The 14,677-nt window shown below is 44.6% G+C and overlaps 1 protein-coding gene across 1 annotated transcript; it reads right to left on the bottom strand.

Moving 5' to 3' along the window:
- Positions 1-556: 556 nt before the first annotated feature.
- CCSAP (centriole, cilia and spindle associated protein) lies at positions 557-14,372 on the bottom strand. The gene is made up of 3 exons (XM_071431682.1): positions 13,995-14,372; positions 6,374-6,657; positions 557-4,592 (listed from the first exon to the last, which is right to left on the bottom strand). The coding sequence occupies exons 1-3, from the start codon at positions 14,296-14,298 to the stop codon at positions 4,419-4,421; spliced, it is 762 nt and encodes a 253-aa protein (XP_071287783.1). The 5' UTR covers positions 14,299-14,372; the 3' UTR covers positions 557-4,418.
- Positions 14,373-14,677: the final 305 nt, after the last annotated feature.

The following is a 14,677-nucleotide window of genomic DNA, read 5'->3' as shown; positions in this document are numbered from 1 at the left end:
CTCATTTCCATTATGTTTTATATGCTGGAAGAATTGACACTAGAAAAATCTCAAGAAATACATTGTAAATCCTCCATGAAAATAGTCTCATTCATTTACTGAAGAATCTTGGCATAGAGAACTTTAGTGTAGCCAGCTTTTAAAAGCTTAATTTTTTCTGTTGGCATGAGTATACCTGTTCATAGGATAAGAGAGAGAAAACAGGAAGCTGTATTTTTCCTCCAAAGCTTTACATTTATATTCTCAAAGGCATAGCATTTACGATAGCTAGTACAGCTGGGGTTTTTTCTTATCATAGTAAGGGGAAAACAGTGATTCAGGTTGGGAAAGGATGTTAAGAATCTCTGGGAGAGTTACAGGAGGAACATAAGAGGCTGGAATGGTAACTGTAATGTAACTTCATAGCCAACCTTAGTCATTACAGAAGCCTGTCACATTCCAGGAGAGAATATCTGGGACAAGCAGAAGCCACAGTTTGTATGCAGGGACTAAAGTACCCTGTAAGGGGGGAAAAAAAAAAATGAGATCCCAAAAAGCACAGTACAAGCAGTCCAGGCACTTTGTGTCACTGATTTTATTCACATGTACAGATTGAGACTACACTATTAAAATAGACAATACAGAAGCATTAAAAACAAATACTGTTTAAAAACTTTAAAAAACACATATTGCTTCAAGCTTAGATGGTATTTCCCTATTGTTTTTAAAGTGAATTCAGTGCTAACAATAGCTGAGGCAGCTTCCCAGTCACTTGTACCCCTAATTTCATGGGGTTACTTGTCAAGGTGTTGAGTCAGGCTCCGTTTATGGCTTTGCTGCTGAGTGCACTAACTGAGCTGGAAAAGAAACTGGAACATCCAGGTTACCAAACATTAGGCCCTCAGATTGCTAGCATTTGGTCCCTATCACAGTAAAAAAAAAAAGTCAGAGAGGCCTTTGTAGTTCAGTGGCACTACATTATACCATAAAAAATGAGAACAGATACACTTCCCTATGTGTTAAAAATTCAATTTAAATTTGCATGTGCTACCTGGATAAAATTCATACCAGAAGCTGTTCCTCAGTTTTGTTAAGGTTGGCTCTCTAAGTTTAGTATCACCTTGACTACTATCTCAGCTTCCTGTGAAAAAGTCTGTTATTTCATAGTTGCAAAGATGTGACATCAGTGACTGAACAGGCATGCTACTGTATTTTACAGGACATTCTTATGCAGTTTTCATGGTAACATTTTACACTGTAAACACTATCTTCACAACACTATAGTTAAACTGCAGCATTACACATTGTAAAACTCTTGCTTCACTTAGCTAAGTACTTCCAGAAACAAAGGAATAAACAGTCATTTTAATGAAAACTTTGGACAATTGAGTATTTACTGTGTTCTTACCAAAAAGTTTTACTTCTAAAACAGGAGTGAGAAGTGTTCACCACTTTGCTAAATTCAAGAGTCCATGCAAGACAATGTTTAGAAATTCCTTAATTGATAGGGAGACATTCACTAGGTTTTCTACTTTTCAGTGAGTCCAATTTGAAGCAAATGGCCACCTCCTGTAGGAATCTATGGAATACACTTAAAGCTTTCACATCTGGAAACTTCTGCTTTACAATGCTATTGGCTTTTCATTTGTTAATATCAAAGCACCAGCAGTTTTCCAGACCAAATACTTCACACAGAGCTCGCAGTGATCAGAACTACAGTATTTCATATAGTCTAAGCAAAATAGTACCTTTATAGCCAATTACTACCCAAATGCAGGAAGGCTACCTGATTTGCAGAATAATTTACCCCTCACTTCAGGTATTGTATTACTTAAACCCAGATAGTACTAACATAGCACCCAGGATAGTTTTGGCTACAGACCATTTGAAAAAGCACAACAACAACTCACAAGACTTTATTAGACCTTATCTGCTGTCTTTTAGTAAGTCGTCTTTGTGGGGAACGGCTCCTGACCTGACAAGGATTTTAGGACTAGACAATTTCCTCAGTATACAGCAGCCCTGATGCTGTTGAAAATTCTGATTTGAAGACCTGAACAGGCCTTTTGGAGATGTTTTTAGTTCCCAGTATCCAAGGCAGAAGACACTTAGGCCTCCTATAATTATTGAAAACACCAACACCTAATGGGAGATACATCTTATCCAAACACAAGTATTAAGGCAGGCACAGAATCATCCTGGCTCTTCCATTTCCCTGTGGGAAGAGAGAACTGTAGAAGCTATCTTCAAAAGCATGGCAAGATGAGTCCTGCCCTACACAGTCAAGGAAACTGTTGAATGTGACAAAATGCACTGAGGGCACAATCCATCTGCTGTGATTACATAAAGCCTAGAAAGTGTGTGGGCAACAGGAACAGGCAAGTTTTATTGAATAAGGCTGTTAAACACTACTGAGTTGGTGCTTTGACACTGTTGTGTAAAGCTTGGGTGGCTTCTGGAACTGCAACAGCATCAGAAGCAAGCTAAGCATATTTACAGCAGTTATTTAAAGAGGAAAACACAGCATGAAAGGAAATGAAAAGAATCTCATATGGAATAAAGGCATTCTCTGGAGTAGTTTTCCCCAGATTTGGGCACTGTTCTAAAGTTTCAGGAAGTTCTAGCCTATGGTTTACTTAGCAGTCAAAATCCCCTACAGGGATTTTGCTGTATATAAAACATTCTTAATCATGCTGTGCTTTCCCAGACTTAAAAGCTGTAAGATCTTAAATAGGTAGCCTTCAACAAGAGTGGTCTGTATTTCTATAGTTTTGTGCTTAAAAGGCAGGTTAAACAAAAAACAGTTTATAGTTTCATGGATTCTAGGATTTAATTTAACAAAATTAAAATTGTGAGTAACGAAACCTTTAGTGATGTAAGACACTAGGAGGCAGCAGTGCTTGGACCCTTTGCACAATTGCTTTCTTCAAGAACACAATCAGACTTTTCACTAAGCATGCTCTGTTGCAATAGTAATTCCAGAGTCCTCCTTAATCACTGAGATTGTGGAATGAAGCTAATGTGTCCAGGGAATGTGTCCAGCCTGTAAAACACAAGCTTTAAAACAATTAAACTGAGATAACCAACATAAGTAACTAACACAACACATCTGAACAAAACTTCGAAGCTCACAACTACAGCAATCATCTGCCTAAAGCGTAGTTAGCAAACTGAAAAAAAGATAATTTACAGCCACCTGAGGGAAACAAAACCACCAAGGAAGTCACAATGACTGTCTTACTATGTAGAAGTAGGACCTACAAAACAAAAATGTTCAAACTTCATTATATGTTCTTGTTTACTAAAGGATACACCCCTCCTTTCCCTAGTCCTTACCCCCTCCCCATCCCCCCATAAGTGAAGGGTTCTGCACCAATTTCGAGAGGCAGCAAGTTTCTCAGGACACCATCTACAAGTCTTATCAATACAATTTTCAAGTTTAAACCCTTTAACAATATACCTGTACAATACCTCCAAGAAGAATGCATATTGCACTCTGACCCCTACTGAGCATAATAGATACTCTGAAGTGTTAAAAATAGACCTCACCAGAAAGGAGCCAGCCCTCTCCTTCAATAAATGCATTTACATGATTAAGTACAGACTAAGTGTGACCACAAGGTTAGTACAGTGGTACAGCTCTATATTTGTAGAACAAGTAACTGCTTATTGAGTGGCAGCTATCAGATAATGATTGTCTACATTAGTTATTTGGTACAACAGGAACAGCTACAGCAAAATGATCCTGTAGCTGTTTCTTGCCCTGAAAATGAGTGGTTTATTCTAATGACCTTAGAAACAGTGATAAAAGTTAGCATCAGCTGATTCACTAATCAAACAAGGTTGGTTTTGTTTGGGGTTTTTTGTTGTTGTCGTCTTTAAAGTTTCTGTGTACAGACAATACTTGGTATTTGCCTGCCTAAAGCATCTACATTTATTAGTGCTAGTTACCAGACACACTGGCTTCCTGTTGCCTGTCTTCATATGTTTATTGTCATAAAAGTGTTAAATAGTTTTATAAATACAAAGGCACCTCCATCACTCCTTTAAAGTCTTTCCCCAATACCATCTCCCCATGACTTGAACTTTAAATAGGGGGAAAACAGATTATTTGTAACCATGATCATCAAAAAAGTGTTTGCTTTGACTCCCTGTATGCTAAGGTTTCTCCTCCCACCCTCAAAACATTGAAGCATTAGAAAAATTCCCAAAAGGGGAATTGCTTAAAAGTTTGGGTAGTTATATCTAAAAGCCTCTTCAAATGTTATGGCTCCAAGGATACACCCCACTGTGAGGTAGGTAGCCAAGATAAAAACATTGTAACAAATACTTTAACAGCTGGAAACTCCCTATAAAAACCTTGCATAAGTGGTTTGGTTCCTTGCACCAGTGTCCTGATATGCGCGACTTCTTCTGAGGATGCCTAAGGGAATCCAGGTTCAGAGAGCTCTTGCTGAGTAGCATCTCATGTACTCTGTCATCCAGGGGTTGTCTGCTGGGGAGGGCTTTGCTCGCCAGGTGTTCTCTGCCTCTGCTGATCGCACTCGCCTCTGAGAAAGCTTCCTTTTCTCCACTTGCCTCCTGTTCTTTGCTCGTAGGGCAGATTCGTGAATCTAAAAGACCAGAGTTAGTATTATGGAAGGAGAACAGCCTAGGAATCCCTCAGGAATGACAAGGATCACTTTTTATTTGCCCCAGTCCCTATCCTGAAGGAACAGGGATTGTGAGCAAGGTCATATTTTCTTCTCTAATTTGTATTATTAACTGAACATAGATTTTTTTTTTCCATGAGAAGTGCTTTAAATTCTGTTCTGCATTATCTTTCACACTTCCAACTATTAAATGATTGCAAAAATCTTGAATGTTTCATAGTCTTACTCAGATGAATTCTAAAAATTTCAGTTCTCTGTTTCTATCATTTAAAAATGGTCCTCAGTATGCCTAAGCATCCCTTAAGGCTAATATCCCTAAGCCATAATCGTAAGACCAAACCCTAGGGATCCCTTAGAGACTAAAGATCTTCATTTTGACCAATGAACACACCGTTACATGTATTTTTATATTAATAAATTATCATATTTCCCCCAAAATTTAATATGAAGAGCCAGTTTCTATGTTTGTGTGTGTCTATCATCATATTGAAAATCCTATCTCCCATCTCAATAAGGGGTAAGTAACACCTTTCAAACATGCAAGAAAAAGTAACCTCAGCAGGCAAGAAGTAGTTGGTTCCTACATAAAGAAACACCCTCAGTGACAAAACACCACATAATTGGGAGTGTTTCAGAAATGTTCTTCCTGTTCAGTCCAACCTCAAAATCCAAGCTGAGATGTTCCATTACTGTTTCTAGTGTAAGAAGTATTAGATATCTAAGATACAATATAAATAACTGCTCATGTCAGGCTTCAGCCTCTTCTAGGCTTCAACATAAAGCACCAGTCAACTATTTTGAGCATTGACCAAAGTTTATCAATTTAGCATTAGAGTCCATTATCAGGAAAGGCCGCTTCTTTCCAAAGCTGTAAGGCCCAAGTTCCTCCTTTTGCTCAAAGGTTTGAGCTGTTCAGGAAGGAAAAGCCTGGGCTTCAAATCCCTTCCAAAACAGCCACTCAAAGGCCAGCTCCATCTGGATATGGACAAGACGCTGGCAGGGATGCATTAATGATTGTGTTTTTGCAGCCTAGGTGAGTTTATAGAGAAGACAGAAATGGATCTGTTAAAACACTCCCTTGCTGTTTCTAAGCTAGGAAACAGAGCCCCAGTACAGCAGAATGCTGGTGCTGCCCATGCCACATGAATTTAATTTGTGCTATTTTGGTAATATTTACACCAGCCCTGTAATCCATCAGCCATCTGATAGACCATTCTGCTGCAAGCAACATTTCCTACTGGCAAGCCACCAAACCAGGCTGCTAGACAAGACATCTTAGCAGAAGAGCACTCGTACCATCTCAGTGAGGCTCCTAGTCTAGGAAGTGCTCCAGCAAAAGTCTCTCTTTCACAGCTCAAGCACTGCCCCAGTGTTTATTTGCCTGCCTGCTGTGGGGTGCCTGGTGCTAACTGCCTGCTCTTCCCCTGTTCTCATGAAGTTCAGAATGCAGAAATACTTTTAGAACAGCCAGTTTTGCTGGTAACACTGTAACAGCCACAAACAGGACAGGCAGTTTTAATTAGAAATTGCAAATGTTAGTCAAACCTGAGAAGCTTCCAAACAAAGAGTAAAGAGTTCTTATTTGGACATCTCGAGACTCTTCAGGTTTATTGCTAGAACCTACTGCTGGAATCTCCATATATTCAAATAAAGGGACCCCTGAGAAGTTTTACTGAGCTATTGAGACATCTGTAGGCACTAAGGAGTCACTGCCTTTTCATGAAACAGAAGCTCTTACTTACTTCATTCACGGAAGCAGAAGCACAGACATTGTGAGTTTTCTGGCTCCCAGTATCCGTCTGTCTTTCTCCCCACCCATACAGAGCAAATGGATGTTTATTCTCCTTTGGTGCATCTGTCCTTTGGGGACTTTTGGCTGATTTTCGATCATTACGACTGGACAAGGCACTTCGACTTGGACGTCGTCCTGTACGGCTGGTTTTGTCTGCTTCCTTTACAGAAGTATGTTCTACAGTTTTCTCTTGCTCTTCCTTCTCCTGCTTTTCTTGATCTTCTTTTTCTTTCTCTGAAGAAGAAAAGAAAAATTATGCTTTAAGCTCCCAATAACAACATATTAATGTCTGATTTGCACAGCCTCTCAAATACATCACTGAAGCTGTGCTTTTTTTAGAAATTCGAGAAGTCATTGCTCCCTTAGCAACAGACATATACCTTGCTTAAATGTCTTCATTCTTTCTTTAGTGACTACAATACAGCTTTCCCATACTTAAAAATGCCTTTCACTGGTGAGGTTACAGATAACCAACAGCCCCAGGAAGAACTTAAAGAGTGTTTCCAGTGATCTTCTGTCTTCACTGTTTCATCCTTGCATCTCTCAGACAGCAAACAGATAGAGTGCTGAATGCCCCATAGATGCTGCTAGGCAGTCAGAGATGAAGACTGTGTGCAATATTAAATCCTTCATATTATCAGCTTCCTCTGAAAAAAGTGATTCATTTTCAAGCTCTGTTTATACATCTATCTCTGTTACGGTTTTCTGCTTAGGAAGGAGAGTATGAAGCAAGACCCCACAAAGTAGTAGACATCACCTTTGCTACCTGATCTGTGAATTATGTGGTGCGTTTCAAGTGCCACACTCTGCAGGCATTACTCCCCAAGGCTCCTTTATCCCACACATTTAAGCCTTCCATAGCAAGGGGTCAGCAATAGTCCTCCAGGCACTGGGTATGGAAAGTAGGGTTTGTGAGAAAGAATTTAAAGGCTGAATCACTGCAATTTTAGATCATCACTGAAGACTGAATCAGCATTATATAAAATATTAATTAATAAAATCACAGAGGAACAGCTAGCTGTTCCATAAGAGCCAATCTCCTTGCCCCATAGTGTGTGATCACCTACAAGACACGTGCCTTTCATTCACCTATGAGTATAGGAGTCCACTAGTAACCAATTCCTTTCAAGTCTGATCATTAGATGCTGTCTTCTGCTAGACTCACACAGTGATCACTCAAACTCTGCTGACATAAACACACCAAACTTGCCGGTTTATTTCTGCTTCTAGTGGGGACCAGCTCCACACCACCTCTGTTCCAAGTCTCAGCACATTCAGCCATCACCAGCATACACTGGTATGGACAGAAGGAATTCCTTCACTGTCATAGGGAGTTCTTCTGGTTTAGGGCTTGCTCACATAGTGACATGTTGACCACAGACAAGCAGTGCAGTTTTTACCCAAGTGCTTTCATCATTAAAAGCAGAAGGGCTTGCCAATCCTGTGACATAATAGCAACCATTCCTGATAATTGCTGTGATTTCAAGCATGTGCATGCCCAATCCAACACTGCTTTAATGTCAGTTCTATATCCATCCAGTTCTGATGAAATAGAAGTTACCTGCCTGGCACACTGATTAAGCATCCATTTACTCTAGCACTCACTTCACATTTGCAGGGTAAAGATACAAAGGCTTGTTCCATGCCCTAGAATTCCTCTAAGGCAAGCCTAATGCTCCCTTGCTAGCTGTTAGCCTGGCCAGCACAGTTTCTGTGTGCTGCCAAGCAGCACAGAGGCCCTGGTGCTGGGCCCTGTTCAGACTTGCCTGTAACCATCTTCCAAGATGTGCAGGTGAGCATTCATCTACAGGTGATACTGCAGTGCAGCTGAGTATTTGGTAAAGAGTGGCCAGCAATGTTAAAGTATTTAGAGCTGTATTTGTTGAGAGCTCGGTTGAATGACATCACAAAACAACCAAAAATTAATTAGTCAAGGCCAAAGTAGTGGCACATTGAGAGTAATGGCTAGATGAATTTTACATACCTAAATATTGGCTGGGTGTAGTTTCAGTTACTATAGACAAGGCTGGTAAAAGACAGCAGCAGTGAGCTCAGTGTAGTATTAGACTTGTTATGCTTGTTTTCCCTGTGCTCTGGGACACACAGCTTCACTCTGAAACAAGGCAGCTCATTCATCATGGCTGCAAACAGAGCTAGGCAGCACAGAGTTATCCCCTTACAAAATATTATCTGAGCATCTCCCTGCACAGCCACTCCAAAGGAGGGACTGCCTAGGTACATTATCAGAAGGAAGCACTCTTTTGAGAAAATTAAACTCTGAAAGGGAACATATTGCTGTCAATTCTGCAACAAGACTGCTTTTCCTTTTGGAAAGCTGTTCCATCCTCCATTCAAGGGAAAATGTCATCTTCCTTCTCTGCAAAGGGGGATGGAGCAACACTGACTTCATAAACAGCAGAAGTGGCATTTAGAGACTTAAAAATACAGGAAAGTGGGGGCACTGCAATTACATGGATAGTTCAGCTTTAAAAAACAAGGCAACAGCCATGCCTGGGGATGCTACTCACCAGGATACAGCTCCAGCTGGTCCAGAAATGATTGAGCCAGCTTGTCCCAAAATAGCAATAAAAGCATATGGGAAATGGCACGCAGAGTCCTGTGCACAGCCTTACAGTAAATGCTATATGCCAGAGTGTACTGTAGCACTTATGAGCACCTGCTATTAGAGCAGGGCTCTCCATGAACCCACTGCTACAGTGCCATTTACACAGAACTCAGCTGGTGAAGGCACAAGATGTCTAACAGTTATTTAAGCCTTTTATTTTAAACTACAGTTTATATCCAGGCTATTATCTTAGGCATCACTTTTCACACGAAGTCAGAAGAGCAGCAGTTGAAGCAGGACTTAGACCCAGCTGTTCAGGAGGAAGTCCAGGCACCAGCAACCCCTACCCATCTCCTTCCCATGCAGAGCACCAGCTCCAGCAGACACAGGAAACTCAGAGCTGACCAGCTTGCAGCATGACGGGGATTAGACAGGAGAGGGGAAAAGCTAGAAACGTTTAAAACTGCATCATGGATGCTAAGCAGAGCACACTGGATGGACAGCAGGAGGGGATTAAGTGCTTAACAGGCAGAGCAGGCCCACCCAACACGGCTACTGAAAGCTCCTGCCCAGAAGAGGTCACTTAAACCCTGCTGCATCGCCCCGCTTGCGTATCAGCTCCGCTCCTGGCTCAGGCGGGAAGAGCCCAGGGGAGCTGCTGTCTCACACAGCACTGCCACACAGGACCCCCATTCCAAAGGCCCTGATGACTTACTGCAGATATCAACAGCCTTCTGATCAGACCCACGGGCCAGGTCACAGCGTCAGCAGTGTTATCTCTGCATTGAGATGCTGGCTCCTTACAGCAATACCTCAGCACCAGGAGAGGCACTTGGTGCTTGCACTGCTGCAGGCAGAACTGCAAGTCTCCTGCTTTTGTACCGACACCTCCCCAGTGGGGCAGGTCTCCTACACCTCTTGAAGGAGCCATATAACCCTGTGGGTTTGTTGTGGGTATCAACAAACCACAGCTGGGTAGAAAGTAAGTTACTACAGATGAAGCAGATTGCAACATAATTTCAAGGCAGCTCTTGTGTGAGGCAATAATGGAGCTAGCAGCCGCACAGCAGCTCAGAGCTGATTAGATTCACGAAAGCTTCATTTGCAGCAGTTTGGAAAGTAATTACTGGTCTGGCTTGATAGCAAAGCTCGTTTCCAAAGGAAAAAAAATGGGAGCAACTTTAAATAACAGTACTGTAAGCCCCTGAATTGATGCCCTTGCCTTCTTCCCCCACTACAAACTGCTTCTTCCCACATACATGGGCCAGCAAATGCCCCTGGCAACATGATGACAGACAAGATCAGGAAACAAGTTTGAAACTGGATCTTCTGTTTAGTTCCACTAATCCACATCAGTCGCTTTCCAAATACTTTTGAGGCAACTTCTTCAATGGCAGCTTGTCACTGCTGTCACTTAAAACCACTGCACAAAAATGCTGAAGGCAAAATGGCAATGAGGACTGAAAGATGCCTTCATCCTGCATGTGTGTGCAGCAGTATTATTTCACAAGCAACAGGTCTGACAGCAGCACTGCTGCCAAGAGCTTCTGTCTTCTACTTACCAGCCCACTGGGTTCTGTTGACAGCTTTGAGGATGTGTCTACACCACAACTACACCAGTTCATTTAGGTCAAGATTTTGTGGGATTATGTTTAAACCACATCTGTGCCTGGGCATGTTCCACAGAACAATCCCACAAACAGCTGCCACAAGTGGAGGGCCAGAAGGAATTACCCCAAAGTTGCCTCTGAGCACACCTTGGTATCACTCAGCCATAGCTTCAGTGCAAAAGGGACAAAGCACCTTTGTCCCACGTGCTGCCCCAGGGGTTCACACTGGCAGTGCTTTAGACCAACACCACTGAACATTAAAGCCAAGCTGCCTACATCCACTTCCTCTTCACACACCAGGAGCATTCACAACCTTTACAAACACACACAGGCTCATTTCAATGAGAGGAAAGAGGAAACCAGGGCAGCATGTGCCATTATGAATTGTGCTTACCTCAGATATTAAACAACATTAGTGCTGACCAGCTTGTTGCCATATTGGCAACAAGCACTGTCAATACCACTCAGGCAGAATCAGGTTCCCCACAAAACAGCAGGAAGCAGCAGTAGCCAGGTAACAGCTAGGATGTTCCAGCATGTGGGTGGATGTCAGATTCAGAAGACAAAAGATGTCATCAACGTGAGCACACTCAGCTACCCCCACAGCACTTCAGTGTAATTAAGTTCTTTCAGAGTAAAGGAAAAAAAAAGGCAGTTTAATAGTAGAAGCTTCAGAGTGGTAGTTTCTATGTGATCTCTTCCACACGCCTTAATTAGCCAGCCACTAAGGAGAAGAAAAATGTATCCTTATGATTGTCCAATACTAAATGGGTCACCTCCTTATATGTGCATTAGGATACAATAAATGTCCACTAAATCCAGCTGCCTAACCAGAGTTGTTTTCAGTCCTTCTGCTAAACACTTAACAAAGCTCTTAAATACTCACAGAAGTTAAGAAATGTTTATTCTAAGCCATTTGGCAAAAAAGTGAATGTGAAGTACAGATTTTTCTCCCACTATAAAATAGCAAGGGCCTAGCAAAACCTTAGGCATTCCCTTACAGCATCCATGGCAAAGGTGTATCAGTTACAGAAGCACAGTTGCCCAAAACCCTGCAGCCTGGCAGGCCACTGGTGCTGCACAGTCCCTTTGCCACTGCTGCAGGACTGAGGACACAACTGGTTGCACTGGATGTTACTGCACCATCACTGACCACAGACACAGCTAGCCAGCTGTTATTCCCTGCTAAATCCCAGCCAGAATCAGACTACCAAGTAACTCCAGCTGGACCTTTCCCTAGGGAGGAGTCAGGGAAGGAATCAAGCAGCAGGCTAATGAGTGAGCAGAGCACCCTGGCCAGCAGTCTCTAGCCTTGGCAACTGCCGGTGCCATTAGATTGTGGCAGGTTTATGTGCTCTACCCATAGGCTCAACAAGAATGAAAATAAATTCAGGTCCCTACAACAACTGCCCCAGACTTGTACATATTTAAAGTGCATCAGAAAAGCTGGGAATGCCAGGTTCTGAGTGCAGCTTCAACAGCTTCCACCTCCTCTCACTAAAAGCCAAGCCTTTAGAGAGCATCGCCTTTTCCCATGCAACCACTCCCTAATCTTTTGCAATTCCTTAGTTCTTCTCACTGAGATACTGTGGAGCTCTTCCACACATGCTCCCAGTCTAGCTTCCTCAAGGCCTGATTGAGGAAAGCAAAACTAGGCCACTAATACTCTGTTTCATACTGGTGAGCTGGGGTGCTTCCATCACTGCACAGCTATTGTGGTTCAACCTCAGCCAGCAATGAAGAATCACATGGCCACACACTCCCTCCTTCTACAGGGGGATGGAAAAAGAATCAGAAAAACTCATGGGTTGAGATAAGAACAGCTTAGTAATTGAAATAAAGTGAAATATAATAATAATAATGAGAAGGGAAGAATAAAACCCAAGAGAAACCAGTGATGCAGTCAGTGGCTCCTGGGCAACTCCACCCAGTTTATAGACTGGGCAGGACGTTCTGGCTATGGAATATCCCTTTGGCCATTTGGGTCAGCTGTCCTAGCTGTGCTTCCTCACAGCTTCTGGTGCACCTGCTGGCTGGAAGAGCATGGGGAACTGAGAAATCCTTGATTTAGGCTAAGTACTGCTGAGCAACTACTAAAAACATCAGCTGTGTTATCAGTGTTATTTTCATACTGAATCCAACACACAGCACTGTACCAGCTACCAGGCACAAAATTATCCCAACTGAAATGAGGACAACAGCTTTGGGGAGGTGGAATGCATTACCCCAGCAGCTGTGTACACCCCATGTGAGACCAGGGTACCACAGGCCCACCCAGCTGACTGCAGGACGCCACATCACTAGTATGCCCTGAAACACCAAGCCTTTGGAACAGAAGCTAAAGCTTTAGTATAATGTGGAATTCTTAAGGTCAATGAATGCAGTTTAGTCTTGAATCTCAGAACACAGATCATTCTGGAAAGCTCAGGTCCCAAAGGGCATTGGATCAGATTTGTTTCCCCACTCCAGACAAGCACATCTAACTCCGGGGAGGGAAGAAAAACAAACCACACACCACAACAACAACAGCCAGGCAGCATGAGGCTTAACTGAACAGTTCTCAAGGATTTTCCCTGCTGCTGTACAACAGGGAGACAGCTGATTCAAAAGGCATTTCAAAACACCAATCAATGGCTGCCAGATACAGTATTCTTTCACTGCAGGTAAGAAACTGTATCTTATGGTTTTAAAAAAATACCAGCTTGAGAAGCTTGACCATGTTATTATCTGCCTAACCACTCTCTTAGGCCGTGAGACAACAGAAGGGAATTACTCTGTGCTAGAAGAGAACAAAATGTTACCAGCTCAGCACCTGTTCAAGCTACTTAGTTGACCCCACTCAGCTGCGCACCCAAGATCAAACCTCAGGCGGCATTAAGAACCAAGCGTTCAGCCGAGACAGATTGCGTGTGCAGGTCCAGGAAAGCAATTGCGTTAAGAGCCAGCCACTGGCACACAGTCCAACTTGCCGCTGCTTTTGCCGGAGAACCCGCTTATATAATTGCAGAGATGCTTGGCTCCCATGGCAACAGTTTACATAAGTGGCTGTGACTCAGGATGAGAGTTGCCACCACTTGGCTCTTTAAAGAGACACCTCCGACGCCGCAGCCATGGCTTCTCCGCAGGCCCAGCCAGGGTCCGGCTGGAGGCAGCGGGGCCCGGCTGACGGGCCCTGCCACCCCCGGGCCGTGTCCTGGGGGCGGGTAAGACGGGCCGGGTGCCCCCGCACGGTCACCCCGGGATCGAGGATCGGCCCCAAGCCGCGGCGGGGCGGCCCGGGCAGAGCCACCTGTGCCGAGCCCGGAGAAGGGCAGGGCAGCACGGCCCCGCCGCGGGGAGGGCGCTGGGGCCGCCCGGGCACACGTGTCCCCCCCCGCCACCGCCGCGCTCCCTACCGGGGCTGGCCCGTCCCGCCTCGCTCGGCGCCGCCGCTCCCGCTCCGGCCGCCTCCTCCTCCTCCCTTGCGTTCGCGGGGCTGCCGGCGCCCGGCGGCGAAGGGGACCCGGCGGTGCTGCCGCCGCCGCTGCCGCTGTCCTGCTCCCAGCCGTCCCAGAGCCAGGGCCGGTGCGCCTGCTCCAGGAGCCGGCGGCTGAGGCGGTAGTGCAGCAGCTCCAGGTAGCAGGCGCCGCACGATTCCCACTTGGGCTCCTTGAAGCGCTTCATGTACTCCGTCTTCACGCGCCGCGCCGGCACCACCATGGCGGAGCCGGGAGCCGCAGCCGGGAGCCGGGAACCACCGGCCGAGCCCGCCCCCTCCCGCTGCTACGTTTAAATCCAAACAGCGGCGTCCGGCCCCGCCCCGAGCGGGGAGGGATGCCTGGAGGGGGGGGACGGGGCCGTGAGGCGCAGAGAACGGGATGAGATAGAGTGAAAATTAGATCAAATATGAAATAGATCATAAACACACCAAAGCACCGCAGCCCTGGGTCCAGCAGTAGGCGTGCTGGGGCCCGGATGAGGCTCCGGGAAAGCCTTCCCTCCGCCCGGCTGAGGGGCAGCTCGGCGCCTGTCGGGGCCCATTGAAACCCTGCGAGTCCGTGCAGTGCGTCAGAAGTGATGCGGCAGCGGCAGCAGCGGC

This window comes from Agelaius tricolor, unplaced genomic scaffold, assembly GCF_023055355.1.
Source record: "Agelaius tricolor isolate 1412-34295 unplaced genomic scaffold, bAgeTri1.0.p SCAF_1, whole genome shotgun sequence".
NCBI classification, from domain to species: domain Eukaryota; kingdom Metazoa; phylum Chordata; class Aves; order Passeriformes; family Icteridae; genus Agelaius; species Agelaius tricolor.
This window is presented reverse-complemented; position numbering and strand designations above follow the sequence as displayed.

Coding starts and splice junctions, on each gene's coding strand:
- CCSAP (XM_071431682.1), bottom strand. CDS start 14,298: ATGGTGGTGCCGGCGCGGCGCGTGAAGACGGAGTACATGAAGCGCTTC. Junction 6,658..13,994: donor GGCGGGACGGGCCAGCCCCG/GTAGGGAGCGCG, acceptor TTTCTTCTTCAG/AGAAAGAAAAAGAAGATCAA. Junction 4,593..6,373: donor CTTCTGCTTCCGTGAATGAA/GTAAGTAAGAGC, acceptor CTGGTCTTTTAG/ATTCACGAATCTGCCCTACG.